Source organism: Rousettus aegyptiacus, unplaced genomic scaffold, assembly GCF_014176215.1.
Source record: "Rousettus aegyptiacus isolate mRouAeg1 unplaced genomic scaffold, mRouAeg1.p scaffold_m13_p_8, whole genome shotgun sequence".
In the NCBI taxonomy this organism is placed as follows: domain Eukaryota; kingdom Metazoa; phylum Chordata; class Mammalia; order Chiroptera; family Pteropodidae; genus Rousettus; species Rousettus aegyptiacus.
Window position 1 is genome coordinate 74,881,201 of NW_023416311.1, and position 17,075 is coordinate 74,898,275.

Genomic DNA, 17,075 nt, shown 5'->3' on the forward strand with positions numbered 1-17,075 from the left:
AGATGGAAGGAAGAGTTCTGCTCAGAGAGGTTCTGCGTGTGGCCCACAATCTGGGGCTTCGGGTGGCTGGAAAAGCCTATTGCCCTTGCAAATTGGAGAAAATTCTGTCACTTGGAGTTATTGAACTATGGAAATTTGTTTGAGTATACTTCCTTCCTCCTCAAACCTACCGCTTCAGAGGCCCTGAAGCGGACTCCAGCCAGGGTAGAAGAAAAGATTTGGTAAGTTTAAGAACCACGACCAAAAGTGACCTTTGGGTGCAGTTATTTTAACATGACTCTGACGGAAGCAAACAAACAAAAAACTTATCCAGTTTTTTTTTTTTTTTGTGGGATTTTATTACCAAAGACATCAGAAGCCTGGCCTACAAAAACTTGTGATTATTTGATCCCTAAAGCAATCCTCAGGCTTCAAACTGGCATCAGCAGGAATCTATACTAATAGCTACCTAAGATTCAGTCAAGGAAGTTTAAGGACAAGAAAGAATTCCCTGCAGGCAAAACCAGGTGCTATGGAATACAACTGTTAAAGGAAATCTGCCAGAAAGGAGACCTGAGGCACAATGGGCCATCCAAAGAACTTCACCAGAGCATGGACTCCTCATGACTCCCGCCAAACTGTTTCTGAAAATTGGTATGCACCTGCCATTTCCCATTCTTTCCTTTTCCAAATGAGAGTTTTTAATGTGGTTATTCTGTTCCTGTTCTAACACTGGGTGTTTGTTTTGGGGGTGAACGCACCAAATAACTTGTTTTCACAGGTTGCTAGATCATGAGACACTACAACTGGGGAGGAAGTGTATCACTCAGAGAGCCTAGTCCTTGAAAGCTCAAGGCAGTAACTGGTTGGGACCTCACACACCGTGAATGGGCTCGACATGTGGAAAAAAAGGTGCTCATGGTTACTTAGCCAGAGAGACAGGCTGTGGTGCAGGTAGCTGGTTGACTTTTAGAATTAACTATAAGAATTTCTCATTCTTCCTTTTTTCCTTTTAGTAAGAGAATGCACTCAGCTGAGCAAATGGCTGTCAATTAAAGACTATCTTTCCAAGGCTCCTCTGTAGTTATATATGGCTATATGAGGGAATTTGGGTCAACAGGATGTGAATAGAGTTGATATATGTCATTTCTAGGTCTTCTTAAAATACTGTCTCTGTACTTTATTTTCTCTCTTCCCAACAGGCTGGGAAATGGTGACAACTGAAATGCCCTTGGAAGTCACTTAGGGAGGAAAGAGCGATGCCCCACCAGACCTGGACTGTTCACTTGTGAGTAGAATACAGCTTTTATTTTATTTAATCCATTCTATTTTTATTAGAATAACAGCCTGTAGCCATACCAAGCAGGATGCCAATGAACAAGGAAAAAGCTAAATCTTGTAGGTCTGAGGAATTAGAAAGCATAATGCTCACACAGATGGGGATATTAGTGTCTGAGCTGACTTCAACATTGGTAAACAAAGAAAACTCTTTTCTTAAAATCTTCCACAAAAACAAACAAAAAAGACAAACATTTATAGTACCTCTTTACACCTTGTATTAAAAGCCATTTCCATCTTCCTTCTGGTTTCAGGGATACAACATTTCTTCATGACAGGAAAATAGTGTGGATATTTTAAGGTAATTTTATACTTGTCATCACCTGTCTTTTCTAGACTGTCAATGAAATCATCAGGAAGAGCACCTGCAAAAAATTATTTTTTTCATACATCAATTTTTCCACCATTATTGGTTAATTTAGTATTGGCATGGTGCCTTTAAGAACTCTAGGGATTCTGTGGAGTAATTAAAATTCAAGTAAAATAATGACAATTCTTATAATATTATTTTGATGTTATCGGAATGGTGGTGGTGGTTACAGAACCGGTGGCTTAGGAGATGGTAATTTGAAATATGAATAGGCTTCAGTGCACTTGTGTTATCGGTGTGTTGATAGAGACGAGGCAAAATTAAGCTAAGCAAGATCCAGAACAGAACAAGAAGATAGTCGTTTAACTTATGATGTAAGCGACATTGTAAGGCCCCAAAATTTTCAATGCACCAGTGGCTGTTAAACAGCATAAGTTACCAAGAAAGATTATAAAATCTTCGATTTGGCAAACTGTGAGGTGACATTATTGTCTAAATTATATAATTTAATCTAGAAAAATAAGAAAAAATTACCAAGTTCAGCCTTGGAAAATACAAGGAAGGTATCATCCTCATTGAGGTTTTTGTTAAAGTCAATACATAGCTCACTCATTCTTTTCTTCATTGTTTTGATTTCCTGAAACAAAGACACAAATATGGGATATTAACAGGAAAAGAAAAATTTTCACTTTTCTAACCATCAGTCAAGTAAGTTTCACATTTATATGAAGATTGAATTTTGTACCCAACCCTTAGCAAGTACTTTCTTAGAGATGTGCTCGATAAAACAGCTTTTTGCAGTCTTCTACGTGTGTCCTCGAGTATCTTATGTAATATGTATAAAACAGCAATCCTAAAGATGCGTTAGAAACTGTCGCGAATTTTCAAGAAATGAATTTACCAGGTATAGTCAAAGCAGAATCTGGCACAGAGTACACACACAATAAATAGTTGCTGAATGAATGAATGAATCTAGTAGCCCATTAATAATTAGCATAGTTCTAATCTTTTCCAATTCAAAATTTTAATTTAGTAAATCAGTACTTGGTGAAGTAAGCCAAAAGATAAAAACTGCATAATTAATTCTATGGTTGCTTTGGAAAAATGGTTACGTCTTAGTTTTCTAGAACGTTTACGAACAAGGATGAATTGTATATAAAAAGTATTAGGTGGGACATCAAAGAAAGCAGTAAGAAGATCACAAGAAAAAAAACATGAAATAATTTTATGAATCTGTCCTACTCTTGTAAAAATGCAAGATAATGAAATTTATATAAACCACACTGGTTCTCACCACCTGGAAATTTGTTAGAAATACAAATTCTTGAGATATACACCAAACCAAGTGAAACGCAAACTCTCGGAGGTGGGTCCAGTAATCAGAGTTTTAACAAGCCCTCCAGGTAATTCTGAAGAACGTTAAATTTGAGACTGCTGACTTAACACATACAGTGTCATTTTGAACATTCTGGTTTTCTCCTCAAGTTCTCTTCCACCACCTCCACAATCTACAGCAGTCATGTGGTTTGAGTGGAACCTGATCCTATCTGAAGTTACAGGGGTATGACCTCTGCATCCTCACTGCAGTAGTAACTGGTTCAGGTAATCCAGGCCTGGCATTCCCCTGACTAAATGGGGATTCAGAATTAGGCATGTGATACAATCTGGGCCATTAAGAGATGAAGGGAGGTTTGATGGGGGCTCCACTATGTCCTTCTGGATGGTTGGGTTTTTAGATTTCCAGATATTTTAGAAATAAAAAGAAGACACCTTTGGATAGCACTAACACCAAAAAAGGCAGAGTAGGGAAATAGGCAGAGTAGGTGGCTGATGTCACCAATGAGCATCTGTATCAAATAACCCATGAAGCCCAACTACCTTACCAGTTACACAAGCAAATCAATTTATTGTTTAAATTGTTTCAACAGGGTTTTGTTAGCTGCAAGCAAACACATTTTAACTAATACAGTGTTCATGCGCCCAAAAGAACTGATGATTGACCAGGAAGGCATGTCAAGTAAGAGGGATCAGTTAAAGTTCTCCTGTAACTAGGATGGAGAGGATACAAGATGTCCAAAGAGCATTTAGAAGGGAGAAAGATGCCATATCTCAGTAGTGCCTTTAGGTATATCTACCACTCTGACATCACTTGGTTTGGATTACTTTCAAACTTATTTTCAGTTCTGCTGCCTAGAAGAATCACCTGGAAATACAACATGGTTTTTTTTTTCACCTCTTCCAAAAAATGAGTTAATCCTGTAGCCTAGTTTATTTATGAAATTGGAAGATCTGACTGACATTACACAAAAGAAAAAGTTTGAGAAGCACTTTTGAGCAGCTAATCTCTCTGCCCTTAAGGGGCATGTATTAATCATATCATGCTCTATTCCAAAGTACTGGTTTTAGAACATTCCATCATAAGGATTTTATTACCAGTGCCCTGTCTCTGTAAGACCAAGGGAATGAGGATACAAATCAACTGTTAGGGCCTGGAACTAGCTGTTAGAGAATGTAAGACAGAACAGAGAAAATAAGCCTGGAACACATGAAACAAATAAAACTTGAAAAGGATTAAAGAAAAAAATCAGTTATCAGTTGTTTGTCAGTCACCATGAGGTGAATAAGAGTTGTAGAATTTAAAACCATTGACTATCAAATACATTGTAAATGGATTTGTATTATACATTATTTCTCATACTACAAACATGTTTTCCTATTTTCTATTTTTTGGTTGTATTTTTATTTATTCTTTTTTCTTTCCAATAAGAAAAGGAAATGTAAACTCACATTTTGTACTTGTTCTGGAAGATGGAGCCCATTCCTTTTTCCCATTTTAACTGACTTTTCCAAGTATCTTCTGGCTTCAGGCTTCATCTTTCCCAGATCACAGGTTTCCTGAAATTAAAGAGTGTGACACCCATTTCTGTTACCTCAGTGCCTGGGTAAATAATAAACTATGAGGCCAAAGCAAATTTATCCGTCCTCTCTGTGGGGCTATGAAGCACACAGATGATTATGAAACAGGTCCTTTTGAAGACCTAACTTCTCTTATACTTTAGTGAACTTTGCTCATTTAAAACAGAAAAATTAAATAAATAAAAAGCTAACCAGAAAGGCCTTGCCTTATATCAGAATCAAGAGTGACTGTACCATTTGAAAGTGTGATCATAGAAACATTTACATAATCTCATTCTGAGCATTTTCTATGACCAAGTGGTCTTTTTCACAAAATATATTCCTTATCATAAATCATCTAGATTTAATTTTCTATCATTTGCTAACCTGCTTCTACTTAAATGGCAGGAAAAAAAACAGAAAGGAAAATTCTACAAATGGAGAGTGGGGCTCTTTTGCCAACATACTGAAAAAGGACAGCCAGAAAAAACTCCAGCAAAAGGATTCCAAAACTTTAAAAATGTCTTATTATCATTTGGCAAGACAGAGCAAGCTGCGTATGAATGAGTATCTAGGGAAAACGAGTCAGCACTACACACAGAGGAGGAAGGCTGGACAGTACATTTGAACCTGCATTCAAGCAACACAAACAGCACTCACTCAAAAGAATGAAGGGCCCTGGAGGCAAATGAACAATTCCCCTGGCCATGGCAATGTATGAAACCACCAGATGTTTCTTCAAAACAGGTGGCAAAGTACACATGGTACATCTGGATGGGTGGTCAGTCTGTGGTCCCTGGCAGGAAATGGACTCCAGATAGGTTTGGTAGGCGTAACAGATTAGGTTTGGTTGAGAGCCAATGGAGGATTTCTGTCTCTAAAGCCTTAGAGACCTCTCCGACTCAAGAATCTCACCATTGGTTGTACTTTCTGTCCATGAAAGACCTGGGCTGTCCATCTCTGAGCTTTACGTTTTCCCAACTAACTCGATCTTTATAGAACTGGGATTACCTTAAAGCCTGCATTTTAGATTGTTGGCACATTTTGTTGCAGCAGGTATATTGAGTCATATTCTGAAGGTACTCCTTAATACAACAATCTGTATCTCATTTCACCTACCAATAAAATATTGTCATAGTAGTAAAACACTTGTTGTACATACATTACTCACAGTTTCCCCTGAGTTTATTCTCAGTGGAGGCAGAGAACAGTTAGACTCTTTTTTCCATAATAACCTCTTATGTCCTTGGAGAATATAGCATGCTGGCATGGCTGGAGTTGGAATCCTTCCTAGCTGGTACTGGCACACACTGGGATCTCAGAAGCAGGTGTCTGCAATGGGAAGAGGCTAGGGAGGGAACTGGGCTGTGGGTTGGTTCCCTCAGGGATGGCCAGCAGTTCAAATCACAGTGTTCATTCAGATGTGATTAACTTGGGTTGATCGGGGCTGGCTTTAATAGCGCCAGAAAGTCTGTCCTGAGGTGTGGGGCATGGCAACAGGAGTCTCTAGACAGTACAAAACTGGAAGTTTTAAGGTCGGGGTGAACGTAAGCAGTAGCTCTGTGCAGCTGGGGGAGAGGAAAAAAAAGCAGTAGCTCTGTGCAGCTGGGGGAGAGGGCCTGGCGAGAGCTGAGTAAGTTGTGAAGGACCCAACTGAGCAGGCTGAAATACAGAGCACAGGGCCTTCTCAGCAGGGCAGTGACCGAGGTAGAAGCCAGGCACACAGAGGGACAGCAGTGTGGGGACTTGGGTTTCCAGAGTTCACCTGGGCACATTTAGCTCTAAGTTTAGGACAGAAGCTCATCATAAGTCTTACCAGCTGATGTAAACAGAATTCTTACTCTACATTCTGCTTGATCAGGATTGGACCTCATAGTAGGTGGGCCTGGACTTGCCAGTAAACTCCAAATTCATGGTCTGGATTAGGTAAAACTACTTATTCCCCAAATAGTTAATACAAGTGTAAACAGGTAGAAGGATGTTCTGAGAAAAATCATCCCTGACTAATTATCTGTACCAAAATACATGATTTACCACAAAAATCTGACTCAGTTATAATCAGACACCCCTTGCCGGTCAGACTCTGAGGTCTCAGGAAAACTCCGGAGGTCTCTGGTAGGAGTAGGCACTTCTAAAATGTGCTTCTCATGCACATTCCTGTCCTAGAGCTGATCATAATATTCTCCCTTATACTTGCCAGGCAAGGTCAGAATTACTGCCCAAGGATTTTCTAAGAGAGATTCAGCCAACACTTCTCGACTGCTCTGCTGTACTTGCACCTTCCTTCCTGAACAAGAATTTAATCCCCTTGAATCTGAATCAGGTCTCAGGCCTTTTTGGGTGTAGTGTCTCCTTTTCAGGAGTGGGGGTTAGGGGATAGAATTCTCTGAAGTACTTTTCAAATTTATATAATCTGACAGCAGGGCTCTTTTTTAACTCTGTGGTGACAAGATTTAGTTTCCTCCCTAACTTCCTCCTGTAACAAAGAGCTTTTATGTAAATGTGTGAACACACCCACCCGCCCACCCACCCACACACTTACACACATGCTTGTATTTTTTATACTAACTTTACAGACAAGAAAACTGAGGGTAAATGATTTTCTTATGATCACACAGCTATTTAGTGGTAAAAGTGTGGACAGAAATAAGTTCTTCAAATTCTTAGTTTAGTACTTTGCCCCAAATGCCATGCTACTGTATTACCATCCTTAATTTATTAACATTCTTTGTAATTTCATAATAAAAAAGTGAAAAATTGTCTTAATTTCCCCCAAATCCTCCCCAGCTTCTGTCTCGTGACTTTGTCCTTTTCTTCACAAGACCTCCACATTTCCAGCTTCTCAAATATGTAAATAAAAAATTATTTCGGTGAGATTTTCTGTATTGTGTATACAAAGTAGAAATTGCAGTGTTGTCAAAAGGACTCTGAGGATTAAACCAGTACATTCCTCTGAATATCATTTAGAAAAACTGATTCGTAAATTTCAAATATGCTAAAGAAATATAAGACGACAGATTCCATTACAAAAACTAAAACAGAAGTATAACTTGTTTAATTAAATGTGTTATATTTGCAGTTTTTTCCTGTTTTGTTTTTTTGTTGTTGTTTATTTGTTTTTATCAATAAGTTACACTTACGTTTTAATCCTACTATCATGAAGAGGATCCTCTTATGCAGCTAGGGCAGAAGGGCTGCCAAAGACCTGCTTGCTAACTACTACTCAGTATGCCATAAGATTTGCTGCTTTTGTGTGGGCTACAGGCAGACTGAGGACTCTGGGAGTGGGGAATCACACTGCATGAAGATACATTTTAACTGGGACAAGTTCAGTTTCATTCAACATACATTTACTGAGCTGCTATTTGTGCCAGGCACCAGGGAAACAATGAATATCCCTGAGGCACTTTAAGTCATATGAAGGCAAAAAAGATGCATTAGCAGATGTCAATATCATGTAGCGAGTAAAATGAGAGGTAAGCACTTGGGAAGTACAAAGGAGGAGTGTCTGTCTAATGGGAAAATTAAGGCAAGGTAGTTGATAATTTATATGGGATATCTAGGCTTTTAAGAGCTTGACTGTGCAAGTTTCAGTAGTATCGATTATGACCAATGACTAGACTCAATACATTTTAAAATCAAAAAGCTTGGTAAGTAAAAGGAATGATCATTACCATGCCGAATTTTGGATATAGTTTCCTTCCCTTCCTCTTCCCCTTCCTTTCCTTTTCCTTACCTCTCTCCCTTCCTCCCTTCTTTCCTTCTTTCCTTCATTCCCTTCCTTCCTTTCCTTCCCTCCTTCTTTCCCTCCCCTCTCCTTCTCTTCTTTCCCCTACCCTCTTTTTTCCTGCCATGGTTTTAAAGCACTGGTTCTTGTGCTTTAATGAACAATTCCCCTGGCCATGGCAATGTATGAAAACACCAGATGTTTCTTCAAAACACGTGGCAACACTTAATCCTACGACCTATACATTTACACAGTAACATCAAAACTTTTCTGTTTAAATCACTAATTGGAAGTCTATGGTTAGGCACCCTGAACAAGCCCGATCCTGTCCAATCTCGGAAGCTAAGCGGGGTCGGGTCTGGTTAGTATTTGGATGGGAAACCACCCAGGAAGACTGGGTGCTGTAGGTGTAAAAATAGATAAAAACAAATAAATAAATAAATAAATAAATAAATCACTAATGGGCTAAGATGAATTGGCAAGACCAAAGCCCACAGCTCTGAAAAAATATAAATAATATAACAGATAACTACATTTCTCAATTTAGCTCACATGAATATTTCAGACTGTATTTCACTAGGGCCCCTCTTCTGTACTTATTACTTAGCAGGCCACTGGACTATTATACTATTCCATAAAATATTGTATGCTTGAGTTGTTTTAACATGAAGACATTGTATATTTTCTCACCAATATGGCTAGAAAGAGTGTCTATAAAACCTTTTTTGATCTTTGCTGTATTTTTAGCCAATAATTAAGAAACCTTTGTCAGGACTGGGAAATGAGATGATTTACCTTTTATGAAAGTGTCCAACTCTAGAAGAAAACTGATGCTGACAGTTCTAGATTTAAAAATACTGCCTGTACAAGACTTATTGGGGTGATCACTCCATGTTCAATAAATGTCTAACAGCTATGCTCTACGTCTGAAACTAATATTGAATGTCAATTATAATTGAAAAATTAAAATAAAATATTGCCTAAATAAACATAACTATTTGTCAAAGGAAGGCATTTAAAGGTAACTAAATTCACTAAATAAGCTTGAATATATAAACAAACCCAGCAGTTATTTTTCATTATTGCGATGTAGTCTTAACAGACATTGTAAAAGCCTTTTGAATGTTCCCACAATAACCCACATGGATGAGAGTAATCACTCCACTGGAAAGAGGAAAAATTATGGAGCCAAACCTGAAACTACTAAAAATTATTACGATAAAACCCTGATGTGAACCAACCCAAACGAACCCACGCATCTGACGACTGCGTTGGTGCCGTGCCACGCTGTGCTAGTCTCCTTTCTACTCTACTACGCAGGAAGCAATTTGTTCCCAAAGTTCGTGGGATCAGGCTGCAGTACGTAAAACATTTAAAAGTATAACAAAGAAGCTTAAAGTGACAAATTTCCCATATCTTGACAGTCGCAAGAATCAGAGAAGGTAGAATAGTAATAAAAACATTAGACTCAATTAATACCACAAAGACTGAAATAGCTTTTTGATGCTACAATATCCCAAATGAGAATTTAGAAGTCAGGATAGAAACAAAATTAGTTAAAGAAAATTAGGAATTCTGAGGAAAGTTTTAAAATACAAATATAATATCTAGCTAGAATGGAAATTAGATTATTTGGGGGTGAAATAACAATAGGAGTCTCTAACGGGCATGATTTGAATCACATGGAATAACTGGGTTCAAAAAGAAAAAAAGGAACAATTTAACTAATAAAGAATAATCATAAAGTTATTTTAATCTGTTATTTCTATAGTGCCAAAGATGAACAATTGTGAACCACACAGATGATTATAAATTATATGGTGAAAAATGCTTGTCTGACACAAGACAATAGATAGCATATACTCTTATGTGTCTAAATAAATTCTTGATTACATGTTCTATAGTGAGTTACAAATAAAACATTTGAAATAACACAGCTTTTTATTTTGATTTTTGTCAAAATTTGTGAAAAGGAACAAAATTTTTTGTTTTTGCATAAACACACATGCAAAATTAAACAAAAATGCCTAGGATTGTAAAGCACTGTTGCTGAGGTATGAAAATAAAAATTCAAAGCAAAGATATGATTTTATCGACATGGGTGATAAAAAGATCAAAATGCTCAACGTAGACCCACATAAACCATTCATTATCCATAAATTCCATGAGTCCATAAATTCCATGTAAGGATGACAAACAGGAATGACTCTGGCATGTACCATCAACAGCAGGTCATCAATAGGACAGCCAAAACCACACGACATTTATAGATAAACAACTCGATTCCATTTGCTTCTGGTTGATCTTATCTAATGTAAACCCTGCACTATTTTAAAAATTCAAAGGGGTTTTTGCATTAAATCATCAAGTTCATAACAGCAATATATATATGCCTTACTGTTGAATTAAACACCCGAGACTAACTGGATTTCATTAACCAATGTCACCATAAAAGAAAAAAACAAACCTTAGATTTATAGATGATTACACGTGGTCTTTAACTTTAAGTGAAAGTAATTAGCAACCAAACTTAAGTGGTATAACATTATATAACACTATGTTATGCCCCTTATTGTAATAATTAAAACAAAATCTAGAAGCATTCACATGCTTTTTATTCTTGGTCCAGATTTCTTCTTTATTACTATAGATTTTTTTCCCCCTTAAAGGAATTTATAACACCACTTACCTGTAAATGAACAATTCTCAGAAATATATCTTCTCTCATGCTCATCTCGATATCAAAACGAGAAAGTCTTTTGTCTGCTTCTGTACTTGCTGCCCGTACTTCTCTGTCAGAGGAGACATGCTGGGGAAAGTCTAGCATGGTTCGTTCTACTGTTAACAGAGAGAAAAACTGTAAGGACACATCAAATCAGTATTAAGGTCAATACATCCTGTCTAGATAAATAAGTATCTTGATAAAAGTTTTTCAAATAGTTTCTTTAAAGGCTCCTAGGTCTATCAAGGAACAGCATTTAATGAAGGACTTGGCTGTCCCTGGGTCATTATTAGGAACAATAAGAGTGTGCACTAAGAATCTATTAAAGTATGCTTAGGGTGTCATTTACTAACTGGGAATGTAGAAAGATAAAGACATAGTTTTATACTGAGGCATTTTATCATCAGGGGAGTGGGAGGTGGGAAACAGTACATAAAAAGATAAAGAACTGTATAGGACAGAATGGATTAGTTGTCAAATGAATGGGATAGCAGTCCAAAGGCAGCAACACAGGGCTGGGGTGCTGTGTAATGCCTTGGAGAAGGCTGGACTTTAGAGATGCTGGAGCGAAAGGAAGAGCTCTGTAGGATACTGGAGGAGAGACTGCAAGCCTGAGGACAGGCAGAGATAAGGACATTTCAAAAACAAGCAGCCCGATTTAGTGTGATAAGGTTTATTTAGAAGTTCTTAACATTTATTACAAATTTTCTATAGAATTTAATGGAAGTTACAGACCTCTCTCCAATGCAAACATTCATACAAACATAAGAAGCTCTATACAACTTCAGAAGATTTCCAGAAATCTCAGTGGAAACATCCAGGAAGCATCTGAATACTGGAGATATTCCTATTTAATGATTGTGGTAATGTAGTCTACTCTAATTTTCACATATTAATATTGGTTCTTGGATTTTTCATATATTTGTATTTTGACTTTAGGTAAAAATCTGATGTCAGTGAAATGACCCACACTCCAAAGAAAAAAAAAAAGAGTATAATTTATACTGATGGCTGTGCTTACGCTGTGGCAATGTACTGAATACATTTTTATTTTTGTCATCTTTAGTACTTTGAAGTTATTATACATAGGTAAAATTTAAACATGTAATATATGATAGAAAGTAGAGCTGTCCTTTATATATCAAGAAATCGTACAGTTAAACAAGCTATCTCATTATTATCAGTCTTCTTTATTGTTACAAATAAAGGTATAAAAAATTGCCACAATATCTAAATAAATTCATAATGTATGTTTTAAAAAAAACAAATTAGATTAGTATTCTTTTAGGATTTGATTTAGTATATAATTTTACGTTCCTAAATTACAGAAAGAATGGAACAGATTAAAAATTTGGTACATACGGCACTTGTTTAAGTGATATAATTATATAGTTACAATTTCGGTTTGCTTTATAAAATGAACTCGAGATGATTATTAAGAAGAAATCAAAATCACTCAAGAACTAAATGAGCAGAATAAAATATAGGAGCCTAAAACTGGCATCATCTTCTTAAATAATAATAATGAAAACCATTTCCTTCCCTGCTTTGCCACAAAGACCTGGAACCAGACTTGTGCTCTCACTGCCAAACTATAACAATGCTAAAGCCAGTTCTTGACACTAGATGAAAGGGGTTTTAAGACCTATTTTGCTGGAGGCAGAATGAAGTCTGAGAACATACACAGATAAGAGAAAGTTAGTCTTAAAAAATTTATTCCTATTATGATTAACCCACAAAGATAAATTTAGGGATGAGCAAAAACAGATACCACAGAACTAAAAGTATATTTAAAATATGTATTATTGGAGAAAAAAACAGAATTTAAGATAATTCTTAAAAATATACTTTGTTTTGATCCCCCCACTGATATAATTTTAGATTTGTTAAATACATAAGTTACCAGGCTAACCCACCAGCTTGGCCATAAATGACTAAAGATGTATGTGAACCAAGGACAAATCGCATATAGGGTGGGAGATGCACATAAAATTCCCTGCCGGGATGACTGCTGAATGGGACCAACCCCATCCCTCTGATTTTGATTAATGAGACCAACTGGATCCTTTCTATTAAATTTTAAACTCAAGACTTGTAGTAAGATTCAGTAGCCACTAATGAGAGAGAAGCAGTTGGTAGTAGAAGCAGACACCGAAACAGAACTGACTGCAGAGGTCAGAGGGAACAGCCAAGTTCCCTCTATGGTGGGACACAGGGTGGGGAATTCTTGGTATTGAGGAGTTGGTGGGAGTAAAGAGAAGACCAGGTCACTAGGGCTGTGGAGGATCCCGGACAACCTTCTAAACTGTGGTAGTCGTACAAATGTTTATGATATCTAGCTCTACAGATTTAGTACTATATTCTTATGAAGGCTGGACACACAGTCAAGGTTGTTTAGCCACAATTATCCAACAAATATATTCAGCCCTTAGAGTGAATCTTTTTTCTTATAACTCAAAGGATCTATACTTATGTTATAAAAATAATATGTTTTAAGTGTAGAATATATGAAAATAGAGAAGAGTATACAGGTCATTAAATACTAATCCTAAACATGATTTTAATGGCTACACAGTATTACAGAGGGTGAATATATCATAATTTACTTAGCCATTCTATGAGTTTCCATTTAAGGATTTTTCCCAAGCTTTTGCTATGATAGAGTACCTGTTTATACATACACTTATATATGATTTTTTTCTGTAACTGATTATTTCCTTAGCTTAAATGTCTAGACGTAGAATCACTGAAGTAGTGTATAAACTTCTTAAAAGTTTTGATATTGATTGTCAAAATGCTCTCCAGAAAGCAGTTGTAATGAGAGTGTACATTTTATAGCACCTTTGCCAAAGTAATAAAAAATTTAATCTTAGGTAATTTAATTCTAAGCAATTAATTAATCATTATGTAAAAATCAATGTCCTGTAAAATTGGAAAATGGATTGCCAAGACAGAAAGCGTAAAATGGTTTATGATGCCCACAAAATGAAATATTGATGTGCTTTTGCATCCTACTCACCTATATACTTCACTTCTACATCTGCCAGTGCCTGCAAACAGTTCTCATAAGTTACTTCCTCAAGGTCAAGTGTTCCAATAGCATCATACACCTGTTTGGTCTGCACAATGAGTTCCTCAGTTCTTGTTTTAATTTGCTCTGGTGAAAGATCCCATCTTAAAACATTTCTGCCAGTCGCAGAATAGGAAGACATTGCCTGAAGAGGAGACATTACTTCTCTTCCTAAAGTCATCCTGAATAAAATCCTACAACCACCAACTCTAAAAAGAATCAGAAAAAGAATAAAAGTTAGGCATTTCTGCTGGTCCAAAGTCAATACACAAATGTGTATTATCTAATTAAATTTTAAATTAAAAAGAACTTTTAAATAAATTGGACAAATTTCTTTCAGGTAAACACACATACAAAAAATTAACTGCTCTTGTATTTTCTTTTTTTCTTGACTACTTCTGAATTAATAGAATTTGTACTTTCCAAACAATAAATTCTTCAGTCATTAGAAAAATAAAGGTGTCAAAGACATAACTGTCCTTTATAAATTAAACCAGCAATCTTTCTTATTTAAATATTTTCCCTGAGCTAATGTCCACCTATTATGTATGTAGATTCAAAAAATGTTTAGAATTCGGCAAGGAAACATTTCAAAAATTCTCTTTTAATGTTGAACACCAATTAAAACAGTTGTTTTTTTTTTCTACCAAAACTGTGTAATTCAAGAATGGAAATTTGAATTTAAGATTTGGAAGAGAAACTCTGGTATGGCTATAACATCATAAAAAAGAAAAAACAAATCAGGAAAAATGATACTAATCCTTCACACCCTTAAACACTCAAACTAAAAATTGGTGACGTGTATTTACTTACATATATGTGTATTTTATATGTATTGATAATTTCAGAGCTAGTAAATAAAAATGTTATAACAGATAACATTTATTGTGTATTTAGGCACTGTACTAAATGCTTTCCATCATTAATGCAGTTCTCACAACAACCCTCTAGGCAGATACTGTGATTATTCTTATATTATAAAAGAGGAAACTAAAACAGAGAAGTTAAGTAACTTGCCCAAGGTCACATAGCTAGTTATACAGTATTATATATAACCATTAAAAGTTGTATTATATGTAACTACTAAAGGCCAGGTAGTATAGATCTAGATCCCGCACTCTTAACCACTATGCTAAACTTCATTCCTATTATCTTATAAGGCCGCCAAACAACCTTATGAGGTAGGCAGGACATTATTTCCTTTTAATAGATGATGTAATTGAGGTTCAAAGAGGCTGACTCATTTAAGGTCATTCACTTGACAAATATTTATGAGGGTATACTGTGTCTGGACTCTGCGATAGGCACTGAGGATAAAAAAGCATTTTGACTGGGACCCTGATACCATAATATAGTGAAGACAAATAGGTAAACAGATGATTATACTATATTGAGATGAGTACTATGATAGGGGTAAGTAGAGGGAACTCTGAAAGACCACAAAAAGAATGTTTCTAGGAAGATTTTTCCAGAAGGAGCAATGAGGAGGCCAAGATCTGCACAATGTGCAGAAACTATTTGAAGTCCAAAGTGAGAAGTCTGAAAAAGGTAAGTAAGAAGTATTAAATGCAGAGCCTTTGGAATTGTTAAGAGTTCAACCTTATTCTGAAGGCAATGAGAGAGCCATTAAATGGTTTTAATCAGGGGAGAAACGAGATAAAATATGCATTTTAGAGAAATCGCTCAAATTATAGTGAGTTGAAAGGTTTGGAAAAGAGAGATCATTTTAGAGGGAAGCTATTACTGTAATTGAGGCATAAGACTATGATGCACTATACTAGGAAACGGGGAATTGAAGTGATTTGGAAGACATTCAGGAAGTAGAATCGATATTAGTTGGTACTGAATGGATGTGCGGGAGAGGTGAGAGAGTCAGGAAGATGTCCAGGTTTCTGTCTTAGAACTGGATGGATAGATGATGGTGCTGTCACTAAAATAGGGAACTTAGAAGGGGGAGGAGGAGGTTCTTTGGACAAAAAAAAGAGAAATTCAACTTTGGACATGTGAAGTGGCTGTGGCACATGTAAGTGGAATCCATTAATATTAAATGGTAATTGAAGTTATACGGGTCGTTGAACTGGCCCAGGGGAATTTGTAGAGTGAAAACAGAAGAACAGCTGAGCTCTAACTGTAGTCTAATCTCTGACGAAGAAGGAAAACCAAGCCAGGCTGGGTCTAAGAAGTGAAAAGTAAGCATTGGAAAAGGGAGGGAATGAATAACAGTATCAATTATTGTACAAATCTCAAGAAAGATAGAAGAATCTGTTGAATTTAGCAACAAGAATGTCATTGATGACTTGGGCAAGAGCAGTTTCAGGGGTGGGCGTAGGGGTGGAAGTCTGATTACTATGATGGAGGGCTACTAAGAAGGTAAAGAACTGGAAGAGTGCACCCAAGCAATTCTCTGTAGAGTTAGCTGTGAAAATAAGGAGAGCTAACTCTGTGCAGATGGAAGGGGCTGGGGCACAGAAAGCATGCATTTCTAAGATGGGAGAGACCTAAATACTGACGCCCTTAACTGTCTCTCCATATAAACTGATGTCTCTTATGTGAAACAAACTGGTTGATGGTTACATTCAAGGTTGGCAGACTATTTTCTACTATATTTCTACATTTCTCCTTCAACCCGCTGAGTTATATATTTGCCAAGGGTCAAGTCCATGTGTTCCAAAATGTTTATGCCTACTGTACTTATTTTCATGTAATTGAAATATTTGATTAAATGTATATAAAAAAGAATGATTTGTTATTTAGGCAAACTGTTATGTAACTACTTTGAAAAAGATAGTTGTTAAAAAGCCAACAGAAAAAAACTGCTATTATAGAAGTCTGAGGAAAGAACTGAGAAGATTCGGAAGATTTTTGAATTCAGATTACTTATGTGCGTCTTGATATGTGCTCTTGTTCACTTAGAAGAAACTGAAACTGGAAATAAAAAATGATGCATTTTAGATGTAGTTTATGCAAGGACAGTGAGGAATGTCAATCAAATGATTCATACTTGACAAAAAAAGCCTTCTTATATCAAAATATT

General features: G+C 36.3%; 1 protein-coding gene across 5 annotated transcripts in view; it reads right to left on the reverse strand.

The window, feature by feature from the left end:
• Window positions 1-17,075, reverse strand: part of NLN (neurolysin) — an 81,413-nt gene that overhangs the window by 32,779 nt on the left and 31,559 nt on the right. For 3 of the 5 annotated variants that reach the window (XM_036225719.1, XM_036225717.1, XM_036225720.1), the window contains exons 2-6: window positions 13,991-14,250; window positions 10,939-11,087; window positions 4,415-4,522; window positions 2,162-2,264; window positions 1,522-1,682 (exon numbers count right to left, since the gene is read on the reverse strand). In XM_036225719.1, coding sequence (XP_036081612.1) covers window positions 1,522-1,682; window positions 2,162-2,264; window positions 4,415-4,522; window positions 10,939-11,087; window positions 13,991-14,250 — 781 coding nt within the window. The remainder of the gene's footprint in view (window positions 1-1,521; window positions 1,683-2,161; window positions 2,265-4,414; window positions 4,523-10,938; window positions 11,088-13,990; window positions 14,251-17,075) is intronic. The other 2 variants (XM_036225718.1, XM_036225721.1) reach the window with 2 other exon arrangements.